General features: G+C 55.8%; 2 protein-coding genes across 5 annotated transcripts; one reads left to right on the top strand and one right to left on the bottom strand.

The window, feature by feature from the left end:
- Positions 1 to 363: 363 nt before the first annotated feature.
- On the bottom strand, positions 364 to 2,926 carry LOC131483729 (uncharacterized). The gene is made up of 2 exons (XM_058682088.1): positions 2,403 to 2,926; positions 364 to 937 (listed from the first exon to the last, which is right to left on the bottom strand). Exons 1-2 carry the CDS (start codon positions 2,783 to 2,785, stop codon positions 364 to 366), a joined length of 957 nt encoding a protein of 318 aa, XP_058538071.1. The 5' UTR covers positions 2,786 to 2,926.
- A 4,227-nt stretch (positions 2,927 to 7,153) lies between these two features.
- BIK (BCL2 interacting killer) lies at positions 7,154 to 25,171 on the top strand. Of its 4 annotated transcripts, XM_058741101.1 has the most exons (6): positions 11,123 to 11,562; positions 13,398 to 13,583; positions 21,527 to 21,667; positions 23,061 to 23,168; positions 23,911 to 24,028; positions 24,646 to 25,171. In XM_058741101.1, exons 3-6 carry the CDS (start codon positions 21,534 to 21,536, stop codon positions 24,730 to 24,732), a joined length of 447 nt encoding a protein of 148 aa, XP_058597084.1. In that variant the 5' UTR covers positions 11,123 to 11,562; positions 13,398 to 13,583; positions 21,527 to 21,533; the 3' UTR covers positions 24,733 to 25,171. The 4 variants fall into 4 exon arrangements, with proteins under 4 accessions (XP_058597085.1, XP_058597086.1, XP_058597087.1 ...); XM_058741102.1 differs by lacking the exons at positions 11,123 to 11,562; positions 13,398 to 13,583 and adding an exon at positions 7,154 to 7,256; XM_058741103.1 differs by lacking the exons at positions 11,123 to 11,562; positions 13,398 to 13,583 and adding an exon at positions 7,315 to 7,335.
- The last annotated feature ends 303 nt before the right edge of the window (positions 25,172 to 25,474 follow it).

Here is a 25,474-nt window from a genome sequence, read left to right as displayed (position 1 = left end):
ACCCAGGGACCCTTCCCCACCTCCACCTTCCCTCAATCTCCAGCGGCTCCCCAGCTGAAGACAGATGCTTGGTTCTGGCCATTGACCTTGATCTCAGTCATTCCTGAAGCTTCCTCGAATTCCCAGAGAAGCCAAGTGCTATGGGCTGTATACAGCCCAGACTCCAGATTCATGCGCCCCGGGGCCCCCACGGATGCATGGTCACACAGCCCTACGGTGACCTGTAGAGACTGCCTGGACCTGCTCCCCAGAAATTCCAGGCAGGGCTAGCCTGTGGGGATGTGTCTCTTAACCCAGTGACCCGGGGAAACTCCCCCCTGCACAAAGGTTCAACCCTCCCCCCGCCTCCCCCCCCCCACCATGTCACTGGACTCCAAGGGGGACCAACCCCTGGAGGTATCTGGAGAATGTCCCCATCTTCCCCCCTACAGCTCCATAGACAACATGTGAATATGCACACACATACCCCACTCCCCAGGTTGTGAAGCGGCAGTTCCTCCCCCCACCCTCACTTAAAGAAGAGGGAGGAAGCTGCGAGCTGCCATAGAAACTATTGTAAAATGTGGTTCTTGGGGGAGAAATGATGTAAGGACACAGGGAGGAAACTGACTCAAAACAGACAAGCCCGGAGGTGCTCATCCTCAATGCATTTGCTGGCTCAGCAAGTACTGACTGAGCCCCCACCCTCGAGCTCTGCCCAGAACAAACCAAGCCGGGCTCAGTCTCAGTGGGGAGCGGGGAGTCCGACAATAGACAAATACATTTGTAAATAAATACGGGCGACAGCAGAAGGTGTCGTGGAAGGACAGAGCAAAACAGGTAACAAGGGACGCAGTAGCCCCACCAGCTGCTGAGTGACCTGGGACAGTCATGGCATGACGGTCTCTTCAGGCACCTGCTGCCGTCCTCACAACTGGGTGTCACTGTCCCCCACTCCCTGCAAAGTGAGAGAAACAGGCTTGGATGCAGTAGGTGAGTTCCTGCTCACATAGCTGGGAAGGGAGCCCCCTCCCCCTCATCCCAGTGCAACCGCACCTCCCTATCCTACAGCTCAGCTGGCCTCTCTGAGCCTCAGTCTCCTGGCCTGTAAAATGGGAATGTCACGAGGTTCCCAAGGGCTTCACAAGAGGTCCATCCATAGGGGGCCGCACTATCTGTGGACTGCAGTATAGTCTGGGCCAGATGAGCAGAGCAAAGTAAAGGAGACCCTGCTGGCCAGCTGTGGGGTAACCTGGATCTTTCTACTAGTTGGATGGAAGCTGGGATGCCCTCCCTCCCCCCAGTTCAGGAGCCCTGGCCATTCTCAGAGACCCCAGGCTTCATCTGCCATCCAATAACATCTCATGTGGCTGCCAGGTCCAGTTCCTAAAGATCTAGTCCTGCTCAAAGCCCTTCCATCGGCCCCCCCAGTACCCACAGGACCATAGGACCATCTTTCCCTTTTGGTCGAAATCCAGCCCTTTCTGGCTCTCAAATCTAGCCCTTCAAAGACCTCTTCCTCCAGGAAGACTTTCCTGATATGCTTGAGTCTTCTCTAAGGAGCCGGACTCAGTTTTCCCTCTCCCGAGGCCCGGAGCTTTCTGCCTGAGATCCATTATATTCTTCTGTCCTGCTTTTATCTCACTTGGAGCTATAGATTTGCCCCTTGTCTTTGGCTCAGCTCCAGTCTGAGACAAGACCAAACAGTTTTCTTTCTCTTCCTAAAAAAAAAAAAAAAAAAAAAAAAAAAAATTTTGATTCCCAATACACATCTGTAGAGAAAAAAAAAAATCTGGAAAATACAGAAAAGCACAAGGCAGAAAACCATACCAGTTATCCTTATGCCCAGAGATGACCACTATTCCCGTTCTGCAGTCCTATATTTCTTCCCAGACTTTTCTCTAAGGATATTTTCAAGATGTGGGATTGTAGTGAACGCACTGACTTGTAAAAGTGTGTTTTCTCGTTTAATAGAAGCTGTACCTCCGAGATACAGTTTCTTTGGTGAACATGCCAAGTGGATTCCTTCAGTAATAGCCTCTGGGTTTCCTGACCTCCATCTGTGCGCCGGGCACTGAAGTTTTCCTTTGCTTCCACTTCTTCAGCAGCCCGAGGCCACACAAGTTATAGAGTCAGGATCCAGCCTCAGTGCTGAGTGATCCCAGAGTCCCCGTTCTCGACTTTCTCACTCACCAGGCTGCAGGCTCCCTCTCTGGAAAAGGCAAATACCCCAACTGAAATTTTGCTTCGTTTGAAGGGGTTCACAGACTTCCTGAAGCCTTGCTACAGACCCCCAAGTCAGATGGGACAGAGAGACCAAGGTTCAAGCCCCAGTCTTCCGATCTCTCGGCTAGGTGACCTTGGACTCTTTAGGACCCCTCTCTGAGACTCAGTTTCCTCGTCTGTGCAATGGGGAGACCTACCTTGCAGGAGCACATGAAGGTGACACGAAATCACCCAGGAACACGCACAGCCCACAGAGCTCTCCACAGCCTCCTGGCAAGGAGCTCAGGCACAAGTCAGGAGAGAACAGCAAAGCCCTTTGATGGGTCCCTCCTGATATTACGAAGCCTCTCAGAGCAGGAGAATTCTCCAGATAAAGTGTCCCAAGGCGAGGCCAAAAGTCTGGGATGGCAAGTGGAAAGACAGGACCATTGAAAATCTCACCGATGCCCGGTTCCCCCACCTGGGCCCCGGTCACTGAGGCTGGCACTTGGCAGACACACTTGGCCAGCCCTCCTCGCCCCTGCCTCTCCCACCTCCCCTCCCCTCCCCTCCCTCGCCTTAGGCAGGGGAATGTTCTCATCTAGGGAATGCCCTGTCCTCGTTTCTTTCCATCTTTGTGGGAAGGTTGCATCCTCCCTCCACCACCTTGGCTAGAAGACCTGGCCCTCCCCCTCTCCCCACTCACCGCCCGGCTTTACTGTGCCCCCTCCAGCATCCACGTGCTCCAAGCTGCCCCGCTCTCTGCTCCATCTTCCCACCGCCCCTGTCTCCCCACCAGCCCCCCGCCTTGGATGAATGTCCTGCTAGAATGTGTCAACTCTAGACCCCCATCAGCTACCACCCCGCTTGGCATACGGTGACGATCAATATTCGTTAAATGAATGATCCAGAAAAAACTCATATCAAGGACAATACTCAACCCTAAGTTGGTGCCAGAGGATCTACTGGATAGTGGATCCCTAAACTGCTGAGAGAAGGGGTCGGCTGGGGCTGGAGGATCCCAAGGCCCCTGGAGGCAGCTCCTTGGGATGGAGACCTTCCCTGGGAAGGAAGGGGCTGCCCCACCAGGTTGTGGTGTTCTCTTAGAGAGCAGGATTCATGGCCTGACGGCCCTGGGACAGGCCAGCAAATCCCTATGGAGAAGGGGAAACTGAGGCCCAGGAGGTTTGAGCCCAGCTGTGGAGGGGTGGAAAGGGCACTGAAAGGACCTGGGCTTGTAACTGTCTCTGCACACAAAGGCTGGCTGCGTGATCTCCAGCAACTGACCTCCTTTTTTTTTTTTTTTAAGGTTTATTTATTTACGTAAGTAAGCTCTATACCCAACCCCGGGCTTGAACCCAGCATCCTGAGATCAAGAGACGTACACTCCTCCGACTGAGCCAGTGGGGCGCCACTAGCCTCCTTTCTTAGATCCTCAGTTTCTTGATCTGTAAAATGGGGCCACAAATTCTCTCTTGCCTGCTCTGGGACCCGTTGTGGGTGCTCTGGTGTCTGTGACACCAGGATGCTCGTTCCTGCTGCATCAGGCAGTCCTAAGAATGACAGAGGATAATAAAAAGTCGTTAGCCCTGGGATGGGGGGACAGAACAGATGGTTGTGGATGCCATCATTCTCATTACTGTTATTATCCTTTGCCATCTAACCCAGGGCTTTTTCTTGGACTAAAACGAAGCCAAGTTCGACCCAATTTTTTTTTAAATTTTTTAAGTTTTTTTTACTTTTGAGAGAGAGAGAGAGAGAGAGAGAGAGAGAGAGAGAGAGAGAACAAGCTGGGGAGGGGCAGAGAGACACAGAGACACAGAATCCAAAGCAGGCTCCAGGCTCTGAACTGTCAGCACAGAGCCCGATGCAGGGCTTGAACTCCTGAACCGTGAGATCATGTCCCGAGTCGAAGTCGGATGCTTAACCGACTGAGCCACCCAGGTGCCCCTCTTTTAAAAAAAAAGTTTTTTTAGGGGGGAAATGCAAGCTGGTGCAGCCACTCTGGAAAACAGTATGGAGGTTCCTCAAAAAACTAAAAATAGAACTACCCTACGACCCAGCAATGGCACTACTAGGCATTTATCCAAGGGATACTGGTGTGCTGTTTCGAAGGGACACATGCACCCCCATGTTTATAGCAGCACTATCAACAATTGCCAAAGTATGGAAAGAGCCCAAATGTCCATCGATAGATGAATGGAGAAAGAAGATGTGGTATATATACACAATGGAGTATTACGCGGCGATCAAAAAGAATGAAATCTTGCCATTTGCAACTACGTGGTTGGAACTGGAGGGTATTATGCTAAGTGAAATTAGTCAGAGAAACACAAATATCACATGACTTCACTCCTATGAGGACTTTAAGAGACAAAACAGATGACCATAAGGGAAGGGAAACAAAAATAATATAAAAACAGGGAGGGGGACAAAGCATAAGAGACTCATAAATATGGAGAACAAACAGAGGGTTACTGGAGGGATTGTGGGAGGGGGGTTGGGCTCAATGGGTAAGGGGCATTAAGGAATCTACTCCTGAAATCATTGTTGCACTATATGCCAACTAATTTGGATGTAAATTTTAAAAAATAAAAAAATAAAGTTAAAAAAATTGTTTATTTTTTTAAATGTTTTTTAATGTTTATTTATTTTTGAGAGAGACAGAGTGTGAGCAGGGGAGGGGCAGAGAGAGAGGGAGGGACACAGAATCCGAAGCAGGGTCCAGGCTCTAAGCTGTCACCACAGAGCCTGATGCGGGGCTTGAACCCATGAACCATGAGATCATGACCTGAGCTGAAGTCGGACGCTTAACCAACTGAGCCACCCAGGTGCCCCTCTTTAATTTTTTTAAAAATTTTTTTAAACTTTTTTTTTTTTTTTTTTTTAATTTTTGAGACAGAGAGAGATAGAGCATGAACGGGGGAGGGGCAGAGAAAGAGGGAGACACAGACTCCAAAGCAGGCTCAAAGCTGTTAGCGCAGAGCCTGACACGCAGGGCTAGGCGCTGGGCTCGAACTCACCAACCAGGAGATCATGACCTGAGCTGAAGTGGGAAGCCTAACCCACAGAGCCGCCCAGGAGTCCCTCTACAGGCCCAGTTCTTATTCAAAAGCTTTTGTCTCCTTCTCATCTATTGGCTCAGCATATTGTTTTAGGACCTTGCAAAGCAAATATTTTTACATACCCCTCCCTCGGGGACACTTATCCCTCCTCTGTCCTTCCTCCTCCATGCGGTCCACTAATGTTTGTTCAACACCTACTATGTGCCTGGCCTCTGCACCTTCAGCCTCGAAGCCCCTCTGGAGGTATTGTCCGGCACATCGGATCTTTTTGGCCCACCAGCCTCTGTGTCATTACTTTCCTTCTGAGTGAGGCATTTGGAGAGGGGCCCCTATTTTATAGGCCTCCTCACTCCTGCAAGGCAGCCTGTGGCTCTCAGAGAAGGTTGGGATGATCCAGTCTTTGTGGGGTTTACAGGTGATGGGATTTGGGGGTCCTCAGAGGATTACAAAATGTAAGAGGCCAGAAGAACCCCCAGAGAGGGGCCCCTGAAGCTTGAGCTCTGTTGTTTACTAAGGATTATCTGTTGGTGGTCACAGATCATTATCTCCTCCCATCCTCCCTATAGCCCTGCCTGGTGTGGGGTGGGGTCAGCCCATTTCACTGATAACACTGAAGGAAAAGTGGGCATCACTGCCTGTCACTCCAGAAGTGGGAGGAAGGGGTCAGGGGGCCCCAACGGTAGCAAACGGCAGAACCAGGGGGGGAGGGGAGCTCCCCTGGACCCGCAGTTCTGCCTTCAGAGACTCGTAAACAAGCCTTGTTGTTGTGTTCTTGGAAAAGCGGTTACTTTGTAATCCTGGCCCGACCTCTGCCTTTCTCTGCCTCCATCACCCTCCTGTGCTGCAGTTCTGGGATCGGTCCTACCCCTCCCTAACCGGCCCCAGGGCTGAGTCCCACCCTACTTAGAACCTTTCACATTCTCCTCCCTCAGTAGGGGCTTTGCCCCCCCACCCCCATTTCTCCCCAGCCCAGGAGCCCCAGGGCGGGGCCGGCTGCTCCCACTTGGAAGGCAGCAGGGGAATGGGGGGTGCCGCGATGGTGCAGGTAGGAGTGGGGTGGGAAGGCCCAGCCCTTGGATGCTGCTGATGCTATTTCTACCGGTCTTAGTTTTCATATTTGTGAAACAGGTTCAAAAATACCTAATTCCAAGTGGGTGCCAGAGCCTGGGGGAGGAGGGAATGGGGAAGTTTTTGTTGTTTGGTAAGCAATCTCTGTACCCAGAGCGGCGCTCGAACCGTGGACCCGGAGAGCAGGAGTCCCTAGGTCTGCCCACTGAGCCAGCCCGGAAAGGGGAGTTTTTAATGGGTCTAGAGCTTGTTTTACAAGATGGGTGATGGTGATCGCTGGACACTATGAATGTATTTAATACCACTGAACAGTGCACTTAAAAATGGTCAACATGGTCAATTCTGTTATGTGTATTTTATTTACCACAATGAAGAAAATTGAGAGAAGCAAACCAAAACCCAACTCCCGAAACTGCCAGCACGGAAAGCATGTATATTTCAGGATTTCCACTGCCCTTTAGCCAGTCGTTTGGTCCTCTCTAACCCTCAGTTTCCTCATTGGTAAAATGGGCAACGAGAAAGCAGCACCGAGCGCTTAGGACCGCGTGGAGGGCGAAGCGCGACCATCCCTGCAAGGATCCTGGGTCATAACACCCACATTCAGCCAGCGAATTGGCCCACGAATCCTCCCCGGGGCCCGCTGTGCGCACCGCCGTGCGGGGAACCGGCGCACGCGCCAAACAAGCTTGCAGACGGCCGCGGGCAGGCAGCAAACGAGTAAACATCACACTTGTAGCAGCTCTGTTACCACTGGGACCCGGGTCCCGGGTTCCGAGCTCCTCGACGGGAGAGGCGGCCCCGGGGGCGGGCCGGGGCGGGGCCCGGCGGTTTATACGCTCGCGCGCCGGCCGGCGGCCGCAGACAATACGCTTCGCGGCCCGAGCGCGCTCCGGACGCCGCCACCATCGCCGCCACCATCGCCGCCACCTCCGACTCGAGGTGAGTCCGAGCCCTGCCGCCCCGGCTGTGGCCCCAGCCCCTCTGCCCTGCGCCCCCGCGCCAAGCCCGAGCCCGGCAGGTGAGCGCTCAGAGAGCGGCTGGAAGGTGGGGGACCTGTGCCCAGGAGTTTCCGTCCCGGGCAGCTGTCGGTGTGTCACTTTCGGGACGCTGGCTGCGTAACGCACCCTCTCTGGCGGGGTCTCCAGGCCCCCGCCGGCGACTGTACCAGCCGCAGCCCGCGCGGGCCTCAGTCTCCGCCTCCGTGCAATGGGGCGCCCCCCCCCCCGCGCCCCGCCCCGAGGGCCGGATACCCCGTCGCCCCGCACCGCCCACCGGCTCGGCCTCCCGGGGCCCGGCTCCCACCGCCCGCGAACCGGGCCGGAGCGCGGGACCGCCAGCCCCCGGCCGCACGGCCCGGTGTCCACCCGGAGTCCGGGAAGATGGCGTCGGGCGCTGGCCCCCGCCGGGACCCGGGGCGCCCCGAGTCGCCCCGAGTCGCCGCGCACCTGCCAGGGGCCGGAGAAGGGCTTTATTGTGGCCGCGGGGAAGTCCGGAACAGGAACTGCGCGCGGAGCCGGGGCGCGGCCGCCGCCCGGCACCGGCCCTCCGCCTGCACAGGTGCGCCCGGCGGCGTCGCAGACCCGCTGGATGGGCCGCGGGCGCGGTCCAGCCGGTGGCCCGGAGGGGTCCCGCCGCCAGCCCCGCGCGGCCAAAACAAGGCCGGGGACGCTTGGGGTGTGTGTGTGGGGGGGGGGGGGTTTGCGCCGGCCTTGGTTCGCTTTCGCTACGAGCCCCGGCCTCCTGGGCGCGAAACCGCTTTGTAAAACCGTTAATCGTTACTGTAATTTTCGCTGGCAGGAGCCACCCCGGGGGGGGGGGGCGGCGGGGGCGGGACGTTGTTGCTGCGGCTGCAGTTGTAACACTTTCCCCAGCACCTACCGTGGCCGGGCCCTGGAGCGGGTCTTCTTCGAGCTGCGCTCCAGCTCCCCAGGAAGGGAGGCTTATCAGCTTTCTCCTTCCCGCGCGAGGAGGGGGGCGCACAGGGGAGCTCTGTGCTGGCCTCGTTTGCGCATGGAGAGTTGGTTCCAGGAGGCGGCCTGCGAGCCGTCAAGCCAGAAAGCCCAGAGCCGTTGTCTGGAAGCCCCGCCAGAACTCGCCACCCGGCCACTTTCCAACGGTGTCTGTCTTAGACGGGCCCCTCGGCCTTCTGAGCCTCAGATTGCCCGTTCTGTGAAATGGGTCTGCGAGGCTTCCCACCAGGTGTGGGGAACGCCCACCCAAGTGATGGTGGCTGTCAGTGGCCTCCCTTGGAGTGAACACTTCAACCTTATTTCCACTTATCTTGGGCATGCCTTTGGGGTGATTCTTCGGAGTGGCACATCGTAGGAGTTTATTAGTGTGGTTTTGCACTGGCTCTTTAAATGGTCTGTCTGAGGCTGTAGCTGGGTCTGGATCCCAGCTTTAGCACCTGGCTGGTGCTGCCCCTCTTGCCTGTGGCTTCAGCTTTTACCGCCCTTCCCTTCCCGCTCCAGGATTTGGGGGATTTCCCACCATTTTAGCCTCAAGGTCACAGGGCTGTCACTGATGGCTTTGGCTGTGGCCGCTTGAGCTTTACCAACCTTACGCGGTACAAGTTTATTTTTGCCTGTTTTTGGTTTAAAGTGTCTAAAGCATCTGGGGAGACTGGCTTCCAGGGTGTGGGCTTTCAGCCAGGGCGTCAGAACGCCCTCTGGGCAAGAAACCTGCTTCATCAACCTTCTAAGATGGCCGCCAGGTGACTTCCCCCCCCCCCCCCCCCCTTTTTTTGGTGGGAACTACCTCGGCAAGGATGTTTCTGCAAGCACCAGGGATCCTGTGAGGCCCTCTATGGGATGGGGAGAGGCCTGAAACAAAAGGAGTGATGATAGACTTAGCTCAGTCCCTAGGGGCATGTGGGTATCAGACTCGTCATCTCTTCCCTATCTCGGTTCCATGCTGCCTCCTCTGAGCAGTCTTTCCTGATTACCTCATCAAAGGTGCAGCCCTTCCTCTCTCTTTCTGCCAGTGCCTCTGAGCAAGGACCCCAGTTTACATTTTCTCGGGACACTAAAGAGATTGTGCTACCCTTTTGTGCTTAGTGACACTGGCCTGCAGCTCCATGAGAACAGGAGGACCAAATGTCACCCTTAGTGGAGTATCCCCAGCAGCTCACAGCCTGGGCATGCTGGGAAGAAGCTGGATGGAGGGTTGTATGCGTGTTAATTATCCTAAGTTTTTTTGTTTGTTTTTTTTTAACGTTTATTCAGTTTTGAGAGGGAGCATGAGCGGGGGAGGGACAGAGACAGAGGGAGACACAGAATCCGAAGTGGGCTTCAGGCTCCGAGCTGTCAGCGCAGAGCCCGACGCGGGGCTCGAACTCACGGAATGCGCGATCATGACCTGAGCCGAAGTGGGCCGCTTAACCCACTGAGCCACCCAGGCGCCCCCGTATCTTAAGTGCTATTAGGTGGGTATGAAAGCTGGGTTCACGGAGCTGCAAAGAAACCAGCGAGCAGTGTCAGCCCAGTTCAGTTCTCTTCCGATCGGCCCTCTAACATATGGAAGGGGCTGCTGGGGGATGGCTCCATCCGCTGGTGAGCCTTGAAGCTGACCCCCGAGGTATTTTCCCCTCTCCCTGGAAAGCATCCTGTTTTTAGCGAACCCTATTAAGTTTGTAGACAATTAATGGCTTCTTGCTTCCCCTTGCCTCCAACCTAGTGGATCCCACGAGAGTCTGGCTGTTTGTTCTCCCTGCTCAGAACAATTCCAAGAGGTTTCAAGGAAGTTCCCGGCACGCTCGGGTTTTATTGTGGGTCGCGGCCAGGAAGCCTGCAGCGGGTCCGGAGTGGACACAGGCAGCCACTCCCTCAACTTTTTGTCCTGACGCTGGTTGGCCGGGGCCAGGCCCCGGGAGACACACAGAATGTAAGCAAATAAGGCCACGGCCCCCAGTTCCTTGTTGGCACCGAGGCCGGCGGGAGCGAGGCCGGGGCTGGGTGGACAGCTGATTTTCGTAGTGTCAATATTAGGATGTGACAATACAAAACACCCACCGGGCCTTGCCGGGCAGCGCACGGTAAACCTGTTTTTCTGGAGGTGGGAGAAGGTACCTTGTCACCCGGACTGAGAGGAAAGTGTAAGCTCAAGAGCCAAGAGCAACCCGTCTGGCTACTTGGGGGGGCGTCACTGTGACATGAAGTTTTAGGATGGCGAGTTCCGGCCCCCCCACCCCCACCCCAAGTTGGCACTTGTGTGCCTGTGGCTTGGAGCTCAGAAGAGGCAGAGTTCAGAAGGGGAGGGCACGGATCTGCTGGATTGCCCATACGCAGACAGTGACGCATCAGGAAAATCCCAGCTCTGACTGGGAGGTGGTTAGCACAGTATGCACCTCTCTCGAGCCCCGGGTCCCAGGTTCGTGATAGTTTCTTATTAGTGAGCACTGACTGTATACAACGCATGCAGCCTCCGCCTCCTTCTCAACAACTACCCTTCCTACTGGGCTCTCAAAAGGTGAGGGTCTCCTAGCCAGGAATTGCCTGTCCCTGTGATCTGTCCCTCCATCGGTTTTACAGTCTTATTACCTGCCTCCCCTGCCCCCTCATTGTCCCTGTTCACTAGGTCCCTGCTCTGAACTGGGGCAGACAGACAGGTAAACATTTAATGAGACTATCAATGGGCTAGGTGCCCAATCCAGGTCTGTTTGCCCAAGGTGCTGGGATAACTCAGGTGAGGAGCAGTTAATTCTGTCTTGGGGAGGGCAGAGAGGAGGTAGGCTCTGGGCTGGGTTTGAAAGAAGAAGCAGGCATCCTCCTCCCCCCCCCCCCCCCCCCCCCGGCCATGCCAGCCTGGGGGAGGCAGAAGGAGGCCAGAAAGTCAGGTTGAGGGTTCAAAAGGGCCAGGGTGGCTGGCCTCTGGGGACCTGAGGACTTTGTCCTAGGGAGGAAATGGGGGTCCCCAAAACTACTGACCAGGATTCGGGGAGTAATTAAAACTCTTTTACACTGAGGGAACACCCAAAACTCTGGAAGAAAGGATCCCTGAGGGCTGTGTCTCTCTCCCTGGGCCCTTCAGACCTCGGGCCTAGCCGGGCACTGTCTTTGACTCCTTTTAAACACATGGTAAGAACTTACTGTAATTAGTTAATGCTTCTTTAACGATTTTATTTGTTTGTTTATTTTTCATGTTTATATTTTGAGATCAAGAGAGAGCAGGGGAGGGACAGAGAGAGAAAGACCAAGGATCAGAAGCAGGCAGCCGGAGCCCAATGCAGGGTTCGAACTCCTAAACGGTGAGGTCATCAAAGCCAATGGTTAGACTGAGCCACTCAGGCGCCCCTAAAGATTTTATTTTTATTTTTTAAAAAGATTTTATATTTTAAGTAATCTCTACACCCAGCGTGGGGCTTGAACTCACAACCCCAAGATCGAGAGTCACATGCTCCACTGACCGATCCAGCCAGGCACCCCCACCACCGCCAGAACTCATTTTAAATACATGCTTTTTAAACTTAAAAACTGCAGGCCCAGGTAGTATCTTGGCACCCTGTCCTTTCTTTTTTATTTTTTTTTTAACGTTTATTTATTTTTATTTATTATTTTTTTTTATTTTTGGGACAGAGAGAGACAGAGCATGAACGGGGGAGGGGCAGAGAGAGAGGGAGACACAGAATCGGAAACAGGCTCCAGGCTCCGAGCCATCAGCCCAGAGCCCGACGCGGGGCTCGAACTCACGGACCGTGAGATCGTGACCTGGCTGAAGTCGGACACTTAACCGACTGCGCCACCCAGGCGCCCCACGTTTATTTATTTTTGAGACAGGGAGAGACAGAGCATGAACGGGGGAGGGTCAGAGAGAGAGGGAGACACAGAATCGGAAGCAGGCTCCAGGCTCTGAGCCATCAGCCCAGAGCCTGACGCGGGGCTCGAACTCACGGACCGTGAGATCGTGACCTGAGCTGAAGTCGGACGCTTAACCGACTGAGCCACCTAGGTGCCCTGGCACCCTGTCCTTTCTAATGATGATGGAAAAGCACAGGGATCTACTTGGGTCCCCTTTTGTTTTTTTTTTTTAATTTTTTTTTTTCAACGTTTTTTATTTATTTTTGGGACAGAGAGAGACAGAGCATGAACGGGGGAGGGGCAGAGAGAGAGGGAGACACAGAATCGGAAACAGGCTCCAGGCTCCGAGCCATCAGCCCAGAGCCTGACGCGGGGCTCGAACTCACGGACCGCGAGATCGTGACCTGGCTGAAGTCGGACGCTTAACCGACTGCGCCACCCAGGCGCCCCACTTGGGTCCCCTTTTGGATACCAAGGAGGACTTTGGGATCCCTTGGGTTCTCCTTGCCCTGTTTCCACACCTGCTTTCTGTTCACTCTATTGAACTGTGTATTATAACAAAACACCACAGCCTGGGTAGTTTATAAACCACAAATTTATTTCTCACGGTTCTGGAGACTGGAAATCCAAGGTCAGGGTGCCACAGACTTCCTGTATCCTCGAGTGGGGGACTGGGGGACCGGAAGGGAGCTTTCCTGGGCCTCTTTTAGAAGAACACTGATCCTGGGGTGCCGGGGTGGCTCTGTCGTCGGTTAAGCGTCCGACTTTTTTTTTTTTTTTAACTATTTGAGATAGCACAACTGGGGGTGGGACAGGGAAAGAGGGACAGACACAGAATCCGAAGCAGGCTCTGAGCTGTCAGCACAGAGCCCGATGTGGGGCTTGAACTCACAAACTGAGATCATGCCCTGACCTGAAGTCGAAAGCATCCCACTCTTGATTTCAGCTCAGGTCATGATCTCATGGTTCCTGGGTTCAAGCCCCATGCTAACAGGATAGAGCTTGCTGGGGATTCTCTCTCTGTGCCCCCCCCCATTGGTGCATGTGCGAGCTCTCTCTCAAAATAAATACATAAACATGAAAAAAGAGCACTAATCCCATTAGTGGAGGCTGCCTGATCTAATTGCCTCTCAAAGACCCTGCCTCCTGATACTATCACCCTCTGCATTAGGTTTTCAACGTATGAACTTGGGAGTGGACACAAACATCCAGAGCACAGCAAACTGGGGTAAAGCCAGTTGCAAAATCAGTCGCCAAGAGAATTCTTGTGTTGTACTTTCTCTAGGTTGGAGTGTCTTCATAGCTGCTTGAGCAGGAAAGGACATAAAAGAAAATCTCCCCAAGGCCTGTTTTCCAAACGAGGAATTAGGGGTCCAGAGGGGCTAAGGAACTTGTCCAGAGCCAAACGGCCAAGCTGGACCCAGGTGGCCCAGCAGCCGAGTGCCCCGTGGCACAGTGTCCCTGTGCATAGGTAATGAACAGAAGCAGTGAGACGTGGGTATTTGCATAAATGCATCACAGAGGATCCTCATCTTGCCATGACTTCTTTCCCTGTTGCTACGCCGACCCACCTCTTTCCATTTTCGTGGTGGCCGACCTGACCGGGTGTGGATGGGGTGGCGTGGGGGGGGGGGGGGGAGGGGGCACTGGTTTTGCATCATTTCCACTAGCAAACATTCCTGAGAGTACTGAATCGGGCCCAGCTTGGGGCTCTGGGGACCTGGAGTTGAATCAAGCCTGAGCAGACTCCCACCGGACTTTGACCTAAGCTGGCTGCAGGGGCCAAGAAAGTGTCTCGAGTTGGAGGCCAGGTTTAATGCGGCTCCCGCCCTCGCCTCGGGTGCGGGACAAGCCCTTCCCAGTTCTAAACCTCATCTGAGTGGTGGGTGATGTTCCTCCCGGAGGGGTCAGGCCTGTAAAGTGCCTGATGCCGAACACTGCACACGCGTGGTTTACGTTCGCCGTCATGCCAGCCTCCCCGCTCATGTGCTCAGAAGGCACGATGCTCACGATGTATCGGGCCGTGACTGGGCCCTACACACGGCCCCAGCATGTCCGTTGCGTCACACTGTTCAGTGAGGAAACTTATCTGGCGTTTCAGGCCCCAGCAAGGCTTTTTTTTCTCGTAATTGTCAAAGCTGCCTTCCTTTTTCTAGTATCGTCAACCTGCGTTGCTAGGCCGATGTATTTTTGGAGCCCGGGGGTGGGGAGCATGATTGGGTGGCCGAGAGGCTCTGAATTTCCGTTCTCAACCTTCCCGATCCCCTGTCTGTGAAGTGGGGCAGACACCTCCTCCTGAGGGAGGCTGGACTCAGCAGCTGCACAAAAGAAGGACGTGGGATCCCTGAGAGCCCTTAGCAGCAGGCCCAGAGAGGACAGTCCTTGCCCGAGGCCACAGAGGCCAAGCCGAGATGGGCCACCTGGGTTCCAAGTGGGTCAGGCCAGCATCTGCGCTGGGGTTCCGGGGGTGGAGGGCTGCGGGGCTGTGGCTCCCGGGGCCCATTCCAAGCTGCCACTTTCCAGATCACCAAACAACTCCCACAACCCTCCAGGGGTGAATTTCCAACTTGTCTTTCTACCTGAAACCCCTTTCTGCCTCCTTCCTTCTCTCTCCTTTTTCTCTCGCTGCTCCCTGTCTCCCTCCCCCCCCCCCCCCCCCCCCCCCCCCCCCCCAGTTAATTTCTCCATCACTCAAGGGAAGTGAGCCCTGCCTGTCTCAGAGGAGCCGTTTTGGGCATCTGCAGGTTCCTAAGGGTGGAGGCTGGAGGCCAGACTTCCCCCACCAGGTGGGGAGGGTGGGTTGGCGACTTGATCCCTGAAATAGACCTTTAAGGCAAATTATTTCCATTTCCGAAACATTCCAGCTGTTAACCCCAGAACAGTTTTTGCTTTACTTTTTGAATCTACGATCACAGCACGTGGGTGATAGTAAAGGTTCGAGAACACAAAAGCGTACAGTTAAAAAGATTCAGCCCCCTTCCCCGCCCCTGGTCTGTCCCAGAGCGACCCCTTCCCCTCTTCACTAATCTCCTTGCCTCTTTCAGGAGATGATCTGTGCAGATAGAAGTGTTTGTTTATGTCCTTTATTGTTTACACACGCTAGGCAATACAGTTACAGTTACGAGCTGTTCTGTTCCCTGCTGTGTGCATGTAGCCATGTGCTTTCAAGATCCTGGCACATCAGCACTCACAGGTTGGTTGCTTATGTTTTTCAAGGCTGCCGGGTACATGCAGGGGTCTGTACAGGAACAGTCCTAGAAACCAAAGGTTCTGTGCATTTGCTACTTTGGTAGATACTAATCTCCCACTCTCCTGGGTTTGTTGATTCCTTAACCAGCTTTGGAGCCCCTGCTGCGGGGCAGAAAGGGGGCAACAGCTGTATCTGTTAATCTTACTCTTTGCTCTGGAGGCTGTGCTATTTCCATGCAGAAGAGCCCTCTCTGAGCTAGGCTCAGAATCAGGTGACTGGTCCTGGTCACACAGCGGTGGCAGAACTGGGACTGGAAGGAACCTGGGTCTGTCTCGGCTGAGGTCAGGGCTTTAATGCTTGAGCGAGCACCTGATGCTTTGAGCCCTGGGTGCTCTGTAAACCAGGACCCCACCCCCGTCGTGGGCAGCGGCAGGGCTGGGGATTGGGTCAGGTGTGGGTGGGAAGCCCCGATGGAAAAGTACTGAACTGAGGACCCAGGGTTTCTCGGCTGGGTCCACCCCGCAGCCACTGGCCCCGTACCCAGGACTCCAGTGACCTGTGGGAATTGATGGGGCTCCAGGGGTGTGGCCACCTGTTCCAAGGCATGCAGGGACACATGGCAAGGCTAGGCTTGGGGAGACTCAGGAAACCGCAGGCTGCTGGGTCCAGAGCCTGCCCCTCACCATCTCCCAAGCCCCGCAGGTGTCCTTGTGGCTGTGTGGGCTGCACTCTTCTGCCCAGAGGCGAGATTGGCATCCCCAGCTCTGCCAGTAAAAGAGCGCTCCTGGCTGGTGTTTCCACGGGATGTGTAGGAGGGTGAGCGTGTGGGCTGCAGCCTGGGTGGGGACGCATGGCTAGGTGGCGCCTGCCTTTTTGCAAATATGCTGGAAGAAAAATAGATGCTTAAAAGCAGTCCAGGCCCCTGGGCCACCAGTGACCTCAGTAACAGCCTTTGTTCGGTCATGTGACAAATGTGCTCTGTGCCGTGTGCCGGAAGCCAGAGATCAGTGACGATGGCAAGCGCCCGGTTTGTTCACCTTACGTGGTGTTGGTGTCGGGACATTAACATTACTCTTTAATTTCTCGGTTGCTATTTTTTTATTAAAAATTTTTAAAAAATGTTTTATTTAGTTTGAGAGAGACAGAGCATGAGCGAGGGAGGGTCAGAGACACACACACACACACAGAATCTGAAGCTGTCAGCACAGAGCCTGACACGGGGCTCGAACCCACGAACCACGAGACCATGACCTGAGCTGGAGTCGGAGGCTTAACCGGCTGAGCCACCCAGGCGCCCCAAGTATCCTCATTTAGAAGGGGGAGAAGCTGGAGGCACAGAGAGTCCATGCTCTAAACCCCCAAAGAGGAAGAAACAGCAACTCAGTGTGGTCGGTTGGAGATAGAAGGGACCAGGGACAGGGGCTGCCTGAGCTCCCCGAGCCCCCCCCCCCCCCAGTCTGGCTCAGAGGACCTAGGAAGGCAGTGCCGGGGGCTGAGCTCTCGGCAGAGCGTGGTTCACGGAAGCACGTGGTCTTAAGTGTGTGGGAGCCTTGGCCAAGGTTGGACTGGCAGTGCTGGGGCTGGTGAGGTGGCCCGGGGGAGAAGAGAGGGCCCTGATAGCCGCGTGCCACAGCTCCCGAGGGGACTGGGGAGCCGAGTGGAGCGGTGGCCGGGTCAGATCTGAGGCTGCTGCACGGAGATCAGATTGGAGAGATTCTGGTGGAGACTGGAGGCCGGCTGGGCATCTACAGAAGAGCCGGGCGGGAGGTGACCAGCTCTGGGCTCCCCTGGGGCGGTGGGACTGCTTCAGGGACCTTGGCTCCCACCTCCCTGACCACACTCTGATTTCTCCCCCTCAGATCTATAGCCCTAAGGCCCACCCAGGCCTGGCTGGGTGAGCATTTCATGAGAATCCTTGCACAGGGCTTAAGTCAGGGCCAAGTCGGGGCCCGACAGAAGTAGGTGCTCAAGACATCAGTCTGGATTATCGTAGGCAGTTTGTGCTGCTTCTTGCCTGGAAAATGAACCCTGTTAGTTTGGGGTCGTTAATCCCCAACTGATAGACGAAGAAACTGAAGGCCTTGCCCGAGCAAGTGAGCACTTGGGTTAGGAGGTTCGCCCAAGACTCCCCCCACCTGTCCAGAGGGTCCCATGCTGGAAGCTTAGCTCCAGTGAGCAAGGACGGACCTGGAGAGGGGAGCCTGTCCCCGGTGTCTGTCCCCGGTCAGCTCAGACTGGAGGTCAGTCTGGTGGGCTCGGGGGACCCTTAGGAGGGGACGGTGTAGACCCTGCCCCCAAACAGTTCAGTCTGCTGGGGCCGTCCCACCCTACTGCACACCCAGCCCTGGAGCTAGTGAGACGCAGGCCTCCGCCTCCCCCCTACCCGCCCGCCCCACCCCCGCCAGCTGGGGTGCTTGTGGTCACTGTCCCTGGTCAGGCACATGCTCCTGCAGGGCTCAGGGGCCCCATTCCCATTTGGCGCCCAGGGATCCTGGGAGGGTCTGCTGGAGGCGGATGGATGCTGGGACAGTGGATGAAGGGGAGGCTCAGGCTACGTGCCCACCCACCGAAGTCCCGTAGTGGCCCCTTGGCTGCGGGGAGGCAAGACTTTCCATGGGAGCACACCACAGCCTCTGGGGAGAGAGCAGGCCCCTTGCTGGGGTGTGGTGTTGAGGGTAAGGGCTGCTGGGGGCGGATGCAAATGAGGGCTGGGGCTGCTTTTCTTGGGGGATTGCCATTTGCATAGACACCAAGCTCCCTGGGGCCTGGGGGCAGCCAGAGGCCCTGGTCACAATTCCTTAAATGCCACCCCAGTGCAAGCCGAAGGGTGTACTCAGTCCTCAGACTCTGTGCGGTGTTAAAATAGCTCAGCTGTGAGAGTTGTCTCTCTCTCGGTCCTTCATGCCCTTTGCTGAAGTTTGATACGTTTTCCTTTTTAAAAATTTTTTTAAAAGTTTATTTTGAGAGACAGAGTGAGTGAGCGGGAGAGGGGGAGAGAGAATTCCAAGCAGGCTGTGCACTGTCAGCACAGAGCCCAGTGTGGGGCTTGAACCCACAAACAGCAAGTTCATGGCCTGAGCTGAACCAAGAGTCAGACACTTAACCAGTTGAACCACCCAGGTGCCCCTTACATTTTTCTCCATAAAAGCTTTAAGGATTTAAAATTTTTTTAAATTGTTTTTAAGTCTTTTTTTTTTTTTTTTTTTAACTTTTATATTTGAGAGAGAGAAAGTGAGTGAGTAGGGGAGGGGCAGACAGACAGACAGAATCCGAAGCAGGCTTTGAGGTGTCAGCACAGAGCTTGATGCGGGGCTCGAACTCACGGATTGCGAGATCATGATCCGAGCCAAAGTTGGATGCTCAACCGACTGAGCCATCCAGGCGCCCCAGTCATGTTTAAAAAAATCAGATTCATTCCTGGGGCGCTTGGGTGGCTCCGTGGGTTAAGCGTCCAACTTCAATTCAGGTCATGATCTCGCGGTTTGTGGGTTTGAGCCCCGTGTCAGGCTCTGTGCTGACAGCTCGGAGCCTGGAGCCTGCTTCGGATTCTGTGTCTCCCTCTCTCTGTGCCCCTCCCCCACTCGTGTTCTGTCTCTCCTTCAAAAATAAACATTATCTTTGGGGCGCCTGGGTGGCGCAGTCGGTTAAGCGTCCGACTTCAGCTCAGGTCACGATCTCGCGGTCCGTGAGTTCGAGCCCCGCGTCGGGCTCTGGGCTGATGGCTCGGAGCCTGGAGCCTGTTTCTGATTCTGTGTCTCCCTCTCTCTCTGCCCCTCCCCCGTTCATGCTCTGTCTCTCTCTGTCCCAAAAATAAATAAAAAACGTTGAAAAAAAATTTTTTTTTAAAATTAAAAAAAAATAAATAAATAAACATTATTTTTTTTAAATCCGATTCATTCCTGACTGCAAGCCTTCTATGTCTGCAAATACAGATTTATTTGCTACTGTGTTTTCTGGTTGCCTTGTTGCTGTTGGTTTTTGCGTGTTGATCTTGTATCTGGCAACCTTGAAACTCTTCTGTGATTCCAAGAGGTGATTCTCTTTGTTTCCTACGTGAATGTTCATGTCATATCCACGAACCGTGAGATCATGACCTGAGCGGAAACCGCGAGTCGGACGCTTCACCGGCTGAGCCGCCCAGGCGCTCCTCTTTCTTTTTTTTAAAGTCAGTTCTATGCCCCGCGTCAGGCTTGAACTCATGACCCCCAGCATCAAGAGTCATGCCCCAGAGACTGAGCCAGCCAAGTGCCCCACACCTCGTCGCTTTTAACTGCTACCTAGCGTTCCCCGGAACAGATGAATAAGGATTATGCACTCGGAATGGTGCCTGTGCTGCTGGGTTGCTGGCAGCAACGTTTCGGGTTTTTAGAAATGCCACCTGACCCTCCCTGTCGGGGGCGTGCTGGCCTGATGGTGTGGGAGGGAGTCGCTGGGTCTCAGGCCTGCAGGTGCCCTCAGCAGGTGGTAGCCCCCCCGCCCCCCCCCCCCCAGGTCTGACCCAACGGCTCCTTTCAGCCCACAGGGGATGGTGCATATGTCAGGCCACGGGCTCTTTGTGGCCGTTGTGGCTGTGTTTACACGTCTGATTTCTCCAGCCCTCGCTCCTGCTACAGCTGCCTTTCAAGCTGGGCTTTCATCTGGAACAGACGTGAGCCTACTGGCTTCCCTTTAGGAAACCGAAGCAGCCCTCCTGAGGCCAATTCTGGGCATCTAGTCTCTCTGGAACAATGCTGTTCTTGTGTGGTGTCCTTTCTCAAAGGCCAGAGTGCCCCAGCCCCTCAAATACCTGTCTGCGCCCTTGATGACATCACAGCGCGCCCAAATCTGACCGCGTTTTGGATGCTGTGTTGAGAATAACCTGTCTAGACTCGCCCTTCAACACCTGGAGGACCCAAACGCTCTTCTCTGCTCCCGCGAACCTGTGTCCTGTCTTTGTGTTTCCAGTCATCACCCTTTAATGCTGAAAGCAAGTTGTGTGTGCACTCTGGCGTAGACCCGGTGTCCCCGGAGGGTCCCCGCGTGCGGGATCCGCTTCAGGGGTGAACATTGTCCACCCTGGACCTGGGGAGCAGTGAGACTTCACTCTCTCTCTTCTTGGCTTAATCCTGAACTTTTCTAAGCCGCCAGTGTCCTCTTACTAAATACCTGCCTTGAAGGTTAGGGATCCAACGAGATGACGAGAAGGTTCTATCAACTCAGGGCAGGCTAACGTGAAGAATCGGAAAAAATCGGAAAGCCCAGGCCGTTATCGTAAGACAGTGGGTTGAAGTGCAAAGGTCATAACAATTGGTGCCCGTTCCCGCAGCATCACACCTACTAAGTGACACCGCTGGGATTTGAACTCGGGTCCTTTGGGTCCACATCCTTCGTTATATTCTGGACCGTGACACCGCTGGGATTTGAACTCGGGTCCTTTGGGTCCACATCCTTCGTTATATTCTGGACCTACGGCTGTTCGGTACAGTGTGGGGTAAATTGTGGTGAATCGGGTCACAGAATCCTACCTATCACCGGCGACGACTTGGGAGTCCACAATTGGACTAGGAGTGCTAAATATGTGAATGGTGATTTGAACGTGTTGAGTTTTCTTTTTCTTTTAAGGCCTTTTTTTTTTTTTTTTTTTTTTAATGTTTATTTTGAGAGGGAGAGAGACAGAGAGAGAATAAGTGGGGGAGGGGCAGAGCAAAAGGGAGACAGAATCTGAAGCAGGCTCTCCACCGTCCGCACAGAGCCCGACGTGGGGCTCGAACTCACCAACCGTGAGATCATGACCTGAGCTGAAACCAGGAGCCAAAATCAAGAGTCAGACGCTCAACAGACAGCCACCCGTGTGCCCTGGGTTTTATTTTTCTTCCACGGCTGGGCTGGCTGTGGCTTGTGTTTTTGCGAGTGTTGGGTCATGCCATCAGAGAGCCGGGCTCTGTCCCTGTCTCCTCTGCATATTCTTGGCACGCTGGGTATCCTTAATGTTCAACACCCTGGGTTATAAAATGGCTGCTGCCGCTCCAGCCTTCACTCCTGTGTTGAAGGCAGCAAGGAGGGGGAAGAGCCGCCCTGGCTGAGGCCGCTCCCTTTCAACTCCCGCGTCAGACTTCTGAGGCCTCGTTGACCGGAACTGGGTTATGTGCTCCCCACCAACTGCAAGGCATGCTGGGAAAGTGAGGACGGGAGAGTCCCGGTTGGCTTAGACGCACCGGGACTCAGTCAGTGTCTCTCTCCCCCAGAGAAGGAATGTCTCACGCAGGATCCCTCTCCAGGAGCGTCTTTTTGAGCACCTTCCTGCAGGAGCATGGCCCGGAAGTTCTGGACGTTCCTGGCATGACCGATCTCGTGGAGTACTATGATCCTGGGCCCTCCCCTAACAGGTGGGTCCCAGTAACCCTCTGGGAGCCCCCCCCCGCCCCCCCATTTCTGGTCAGTGACTTTCAGGATATGGTTAGAAGAGCAGGCCTTGTGGGCTCCCTAGGCAGGGCTCCAGAGCGGAAATTCCCTAGGTGTGGTCGTGGAGGCCTTGCCCTGGGCCCGGCAGCTCTGCTCTGATAACCAGCCCACAGAGGCCCTCAGCATCCAGCATATTCCCAGGACGGGTCTCGGCACTGCTACCAAAATGGCTTAGACCTGTGGCTTTAGGGCCGGGTGTCTCCTGGCCCTCAGTGACCACGATCGCCTCTTCACGGCCTTCTGAGTTGGTTCCACATTTTAGAAAATCAGATGGCGCCTGAGGCGACTTCCCACATGGCTCCTGTTAGGGCGGCAAAGAAGGGGTCTTCCCAGGATCAGCCCCTGGCTTCTGGATGGTTCTCTTCTGCCTTAGGCCTCAGGATTGATTCTCTTAATCTCTATTAGGCCCTGGACCTGGGCACTGGGGCTGGTTGGGATTTTAGAGCTGGAGGGACCCGAAAACCTGCTTCCTCTTCTGTCCCTGCCCCACTTGTAGATGGCAACAGGGGACGTTCCGCCTGGGGCAGTGTTTTGCTGAGGTCCCACAGGGTATTGGGATAGAGGTGGGCCCTCAACCCTCCATCCGACCTTTCAGCACCGCTGGAATAAGAGAGCACGGACCCCGGGGAAACTTGGGCAGGTGGCCGGGGCTGAGCCGGGATCCGCTGGGAGGCCTGTCTGGCTGGAAATTCCCAGACGGAGTGTGCGGGCAGACCCCCGAGAGCAGGGCTGAAGCCGGCCCACTGCCCGGAAGGTGTCGGATTTGGAGATCAGGTGTGAGCGCGGGCACCTCTTTCCATCTGCGATTCCAATCAGTGAGCGTAGGGGCCCGGGAGCCCCTCCTTTCTGAAAGGAGTGAGGACACCAGGAGGTTTGAGGATTGGGAAGCAGGGAGCAGGTCCTGGAACCCCTCCCACCAGGAGGAGGGTAAGATGAGGCTTCATAGGAAGCCAGTCCCAGTGATCCAGGGGGCGCAGAGCCCCAACCTGCCTAGCCCCCGCTGGGTGGTCTCTCCAACCTTGAGTTACCCTTGGAGGGGAGGGGGAGGCTGGAACGTTGCGGGGGGACGGGGGGGGGGGCAACCCACTGTTCACGCAGGCGCTAAATGGCTCCCTGCCCTCCCTCGAGGGGCCCGCACGTCAGGGAATGCACCTGTGGACGGGGCCTCGCTGGCTTTTTCTCGCTGGCAGATTCTCTGCTCCCACACCTCGCTCTGTTGCCCCTGGCCTCCCAAGAACCCGGGCCCGGTGCCTGGTGGGCCTGGGTGTGTGGGGTCAGCGCACAACCACACCCCTGTTCCCTGTGCCCTCCCTACAGCAACAGCCCCGACGATGTGGCCATGCGGCTGGCCTTCATCGGGGACGAGATGGAGGTGAGGTGGATGATGCCCCGCGTCGGCGAGCTGCCCGGGATGGCCATGTACAGGTGAGCGGCGCCCCCGGGCCCTGGGAGGAAATCGCTCCCCTCCCAGGCAGCCCCGAGCCCGCAGCCCCTGCTCCCGGGCACCAGACGAGCGGAACCCAAGTGCCTTTCTCTGCTTCCTCATCGAGCGGAGGCCGAACGTTTCCAAAAGGGCCTTGACCTCATGTGCTGACGGGGAATGCCGAGTGTGCTCGGGGGAGGGGGGGGGGCTATCTGTGCGTCCTGCGCGGAGGCATCTGTCCTGAGCACGTGTGCCTTCACGATCTGCCAGCATCTCTGTGGGTTCTCAGAACCTCCCAGAATTTCTCAGGGTGGGGGTGTTCGAGACCAGAGTGAGAGTGGTTTCTTCTTGGTCCCCAGAGAGGCAGCCTTCTGTTGGCGAGCCTGGGCCTCCATCACAACAAAGATCCTCTGGACGGAGGACGTGCTCCCCTGGACCTGCCTCCTTGGGCCTGCAGGCAGAGGAGCGTTTTCCACAGGGCCAGCTCCAGAAACCAGACCAAACCCCCAGTGGCCTGGGAGGGGGCGGGGGAAGGAAACAGGAAACTGGATGAATTTTAGGCCCAGAAACCGCCCATGGAGAGAGGCCCTCATCCATGGAGCCGCCCGGAGAAGGGGGAGAGGCTGGCGGTGGATGCGAGGGGACGAGGCCCTCTGCTCCCCACAGGGGTGCCCTGAGATGAAGGCCGTCTCTGTCCCTGTTCCTGCAGTAATGGCCCCGCCTCCCCTCCCATTTGTCTCCCAGCTTGGCCTTCACCTACAACCAGACGGGCCTGAGAGGTGTTCTCAGAAGTCTCGTGGATGGTCTGGCCAACCTCAGGGAGAACATACGGATCTGGGGCTTCCTGACCCTCAGGAGCAGGGTAAGGTCTCGTGACCTTGACTTCTTCCCCTCCTGCATGTGGTGACACGCTCCCTGGGGCATGTCCTCTCGGGGCGCCACAGACCCCACTGACTCGCTGTTGTCTTGCCTGCTTCTCCTCTTCGCTACTCGTGCCCGGTCCCAGAGGCCTCTGGCTTTGAGGACTCCATGCTCGAATTCAGGAGCGTGTTGGCCGGCATCCCCGCCTGCACTCGTGCTTCGTTGGGCAGACGTGACTGGTTCCTCCCTCCTCTGCCCAGCAGGCGCCTCCTCCCCCTGAGCACCTCTCCTCACCCCTCCCCCTTCCTCCGGGGCCGAGTCGCCAGCAGACTGGCAGCCCGGGTGGCCTGGCTTCTCCTCCTCTGCCCTGTCCTCGGGGGCCTTTGCCCCACCCCACCTGTGCTCTCTTTCTGGCCACCTCGGCCCAGACCTGTCCCGTTCGGAGCGGGGCGCTCCTGTGTCCCCCACCTTCCCTGGCTCGTTCTTCCCACCCCACCGTCCGCCACGCGGGGCTCATCCCCGTGTCCGCGGAGCCGGCGTAGGAGGCGTTGCGGAATGGGCACCCCTGTTCCAGGCTGGAGGTCCTCACCTCTCTCCCCCTCCCCCTTCGTCCCACAGGTGTCCCCCAACTCCGGGCGCGGGCTGGCGCTGTCCCTGCTGCTGCTGGTGTTGCTGCTGGGCTGGGGGCTCCACCTCCTCCAGTGACTGTCCCCTGCTGCTCAGCGCGGGGGCGGGGCTGGCCTCGCCCCCCTGACCACCACCCTGGAGGTGGCCTCAGTTGGTTTTGTTGTCTTTTTAACTGTTTTCTGATGATCCCTTTTTTTTTTTATATTTAAACTCTGAGTGCTGGGACACTACTGAGGTTTCATACTAGTTTTTTCTTTTTCTTTTTGTAAGAGAAATGAATTCATTATACCTCTGGGGCCGTTACTGGGTAACTGCCCTGCCCGCGCCAAGGCCTGGCTGGGCCTGCTCTCCGGGCCCCACACCGCGCAGTGGCCGGTCCTTCCTCTAGCAGGGCGGTCACAGGGCGGGCAGCGGGGGGAGTGCTGGCCGCACCCCCGTGTCTGTGATGCCCGCAGCAAAGAATCTGCTGGAATAGATTTGGGAGGGGTAGGAGAGCTCAATAAAATGTTGGTTTCCAGCTGGTCTCTGGTCCTCTCTGGGGTCTGCAGCATGGGCTCTTGCCCCGCGCAGGAGAGTCAAGGCGGGTAAAGGGGGGCAAGGGGAGCGGGCGGAGAAAGGGCGGGGCGGGCGCCCAGCCACCTGCGCGTGATCACACAGCCTGCAGGCTCTTTCCTGCACCTGCTGTCAGAGTTAGGCCCAACACGATCAGGTTTACTCCTCAGCCCTGCCTGGTGCCTGAAACCTACTGTTAGGGATTATTTCCTTTGGGCTGTCGGTCTGTTATAATTGGGCTGCCTACCCTCCCCGTGTTTGGCCGTGT

Source organism: Neofelis nebulosa, chromosome 8 (assembly GCF_028018385.1).
Source record: "Neofelis nebulosa isolate mNeoNeb1 chromosome 8, mNeoNeb1.pri, whole genome shotgun sequence".
Taxonomy (NCBI): Eukaryota; Metazoa; Chordata; class Mammalia; order Carnivora; family Felidae; genus Neofelis; species Neofelis nebulosa.
The sequence above is the reverse complement of the archived record's forward strand: the minus strand, read 5'-3'. Positions and strand labels throughout refer to the sequence as shown.